The following is a 3,280-nucleotide window of genomic DNA, read 5'->3' on the forward strand; positions in this document are numbered from 1 at the left end:
GTTAAGCCTTGAGCTTCTGCACACGCTCCCTTCCTGAGAGCTGCGGATGCAGAATGTGGAGAACTATGGCTGACTATTGATCCCAAGTCTTCATGCTCCTGTAGTGGGTGACACACCCACTTGCTCATCCTGGCTTCACCTGGCACATTTCACTCCTTAACCTTGAACTTGGCCACTGACTTGCTTTGGCCAAGGAGATGTTAGTGGAAGTGACCCAGGCAGAGGACTTGCCCTCTTGTGTTCTGGTGTGACCACGAGAGAAGCATTGTCTGGGTAGCCCATCAGTTCCAGAGGCAGAGCATATGTGGCCTGGAGCCAAGCCCCGAAAAGACCAACTCAATCCCACCAACCCACAGAACGGCTGGTGGGAAATCGATACTCTGGGTTGTTTGCCACTTAGATTTTGTTACATAGCAACAGCTGACTGATTCGGACAATGATAGTAAGTATCCTTTATACAGGGATCACACTGTTCCAGGCGCTGTGCTGGCCAGTTTCCTCACGTCTTTCCATGGAACCCTGACAATAGCCAAAACCACAGGTGTCATATCTCCATTTTACAGGTAAGAAAACTGGGGCTCAGACAGACAGAGCAGTTTGTGCAAGGGCAGGTCTAGTATGTAAAAGGGCCGAGACTCAAATCCAGGCTGGTCTGTTTCCAAAGCCATGCTGCAGGCCAAACCCGGCTCCATGGAGCCCAGGGTGGTGCCAAGGGCGGCTCCACTCTTGAAGATGTTGGAAGCACTTTGCGCCCAGTAGTCCCAACACCCTGGGTTAGCAAAGGGCATCATTTTATTTCATGAGTTTATTTACCTCAAAGCACATCCCAACCAAGGACTACCTTTTTCAGTTATGTTGGAGCCGTTCGCTGGCGCATCCCAAAGCAGACGCCCTGCAGATGGCTGCAGAGAGCTTTCTGCGCCCAGCTCCACGTCCACCTGTCAGCAGTGAGAAGTCATGTGACGGGAGAGATGGTGGCGCTCCCGGAAGTACTCCAGGCAGAGGGGGCATGTGAGTGCTTTGTCTCTCAGCTTCTCAGAATGCAGGCCAGGCCCTGCATGTTCTTTTCGGTGGTGGGACCGCATATGAGAAACCAGGTCAGAGGTCAGGCGAAAGGAGAGGTTGCACTTTGCGCACCAGTTCTGGGTGGACAAGCCCAGGGAAGTGAACGCGGATGGCAGGAGGGCCCAAGAGACCGAGGAGGAAGATGAGGCTGTGGGTATTTGCACCATGGCATGCGTTAGCCACAGCGTGGGGGCACCCAGAACAACATTGCCGTGAGCAGCATTTTGTGGCAGCATCTGCAGGTTCCAGAAATCATTCACCGAAACCTTAGAGTTGGAAAGTCTAGCCCAGCAAGGGATGTCTGCTATTCGGATGGGCCCCAACAGCTTCCCCCGAGCATCTGCAGGTCTGCCTGCCTGGAAGGGAGAGGCTGACCTAGGTCTCCCTGATGGACACCTGGCTGGTTTGCGGAAGGCACTTCTCTGCTCCCTTCCAGCTCTGCTGGGCCACGCGGAGAAGACTGTGCTGCCAGCTGGGTCCCTAGAGATGCCCTGCGTCAGCTGCCGAGGGCCGGGCTGACCTGTGAAGTCATCATGCTCCCTCTCCTTGGCCCACATGCCCTGCAGCCTCTTCTTGAGATGAGGCATCTCCATGAAGGTGCTCTGCTCTTGTTCCCAGTGCACCATCTGGGCCAGTGCTTTTCCCTCTGGCTTGTAGCTCCGGATTTGCAGGACCCCCTTTCCAGCATCCATGTTGACTAGTGGGACCTGGGACAGCTCAGCAAGGTGGATACTCCCACAGTTGTGGTCTTCAGGGAAGAGCTATGAGATTGGAGAGCTCCCAGATGGGTGAGCCAGCCACACTTGGACCACAGGCCTCTGCAGAGAGAGGAAGCAACAGGCAGCTGTTTGCATCCAAAGAATCCCGACTACTATAGATGCCACACTCACCCTGTCTCAGAGCTTTATGCCACCTGCTTTCACCTCCAGTTCTCCATCAGGGAAGGACAATACTGCACAATGCTGCCACCCAGAGGCGTGACTCAGTACTGTTTCCACACCTGTCAGCATCCAGGCAGCAGAGGCTGTATTAACGGAGCACACAGGGCATCCAACAGCCAGTTCTGACTTTGTGGACAGCTCTAACATGTTTGCATGCTGATTTAGGGCAGTTTGCATTTCTTGCTACACAGCATGCCAATTCCCCCCAAATCCTCAGAAATGCCCAGAACTTTAAGCACCTGGGCCAGGAGCTCCTGCAGGTACAGGCGTCCAGAGAGATAAAAGCTAAAGCAATAAATACCCAGGCATGGCAGGGTGAATGCCGGGCTGTGCCTGGCCTCCACTGCTACACCTGGGGGTCAGCCACCTCTGTGCTTGCTCCCTCCCCTGGAACACGTGGGAGTCTCTCCCATCTGTCTCTACTCGCTGAAAGTGCCAACACTTAGTTCTCCTCACATTAATCCACTTACTTTTCTTCTGCTCATCTGGCAACTGGCAACTGTCCTCTTGTGCCCACTCGCTGGGCACACTCAGGTGGACCAGCTTCCGTAGGCTCTCGAGGCTTTGAGGGGACATACATGGTGGCCATATGTGAGGGTGGCATTCAAGAGGAGAGGGTGCCCTCAGCCTGACTGGGGAGACACTCTTCCTGCCTTTCCCTCATCAGCTCCACCAGCAAATTCTAGAAATTGGGAAACCCATCTTCAAGCACCTGCCTCAGCCAGCAAGCAGTACTGCTGGGCCACATTCCAAGTTTTCATATTAGAAACCATTTCCGCAGGCCCAGGAGGACCTGACAGCAGGCGGCTGAGTTTCCTCACAGGCACTTGCACAGGCTTGTTACGCATAAATACCATGTGGGCTTATGTCAGCTCCTTCCCCCTGCCCTGCCTCATGCCCCACATGGAAAAGGAAGCCCAGGCACTCGTTCCTCCCTCCGTCTTGGTGGCAGGAGTCCATGATAGGTGCTTTCCACCTTCACCCTTTTTCACAGACAAGTGGACACGAGTTTTGGAAAGCTACACACCCAACCCAGAGTCCCCTGAAAGCAGAAGGTGCAGCTGGGGTTGAAACCCAAGAGTGTGTCCCCAAAGCCTGCTTTGGTTGCACTACCCATGTCAGCCTCACATGCCCCAACCTGTGCTTCCAGGGGCCTGAGCCCTTCCTTTTTTATTTAACTTAATTTTATTTTATTGTTGACAGTATTACCAATGTCTCCCTGTGGTCCCGCTGCACCTCGCATTCCTCGGCAGACACCCCCACTGGGGTCCTTC

At 54.1% G+C, this 3,280-nt stretch overlaps 1 protein-coding gene across 1 annotated transcript; it reads right to left on the bottom strand.

The window, feature by feature from the left end:
- Nucleotides 1-941: 941 nt before the first annotated feature.
- Nucleotides 942-1,757, bottom strand: ZNF488 (zinc finger protein 488; the record flags this gene model as incomplete). Its single annotated transcript, XM_080640566.1, has 1 exon — nucleotides 942-1,757. The coding sequence occupies one exon, from the start codon at nucleotides 1,755-1,757 to the stop codon at nucleotides 942-944; it is 816 nt and encodes a 271-aa protein (XP_080496692.1).
- Between the last annotated feature and the right edge of the window lie 1,523 nt (nucleotides 1,758-3,280).

Source organism: Plecotus auritus (genome assembly GCF_963455305.1).
Source record: "Plecotus auritus genome assembly, chromosome: 9".
NCBI lineage: Eukaryota > Metazoa > Chordata > Mammalia > Chiroptera > Vespertilionidae > Plecotus > Plecotus auritus.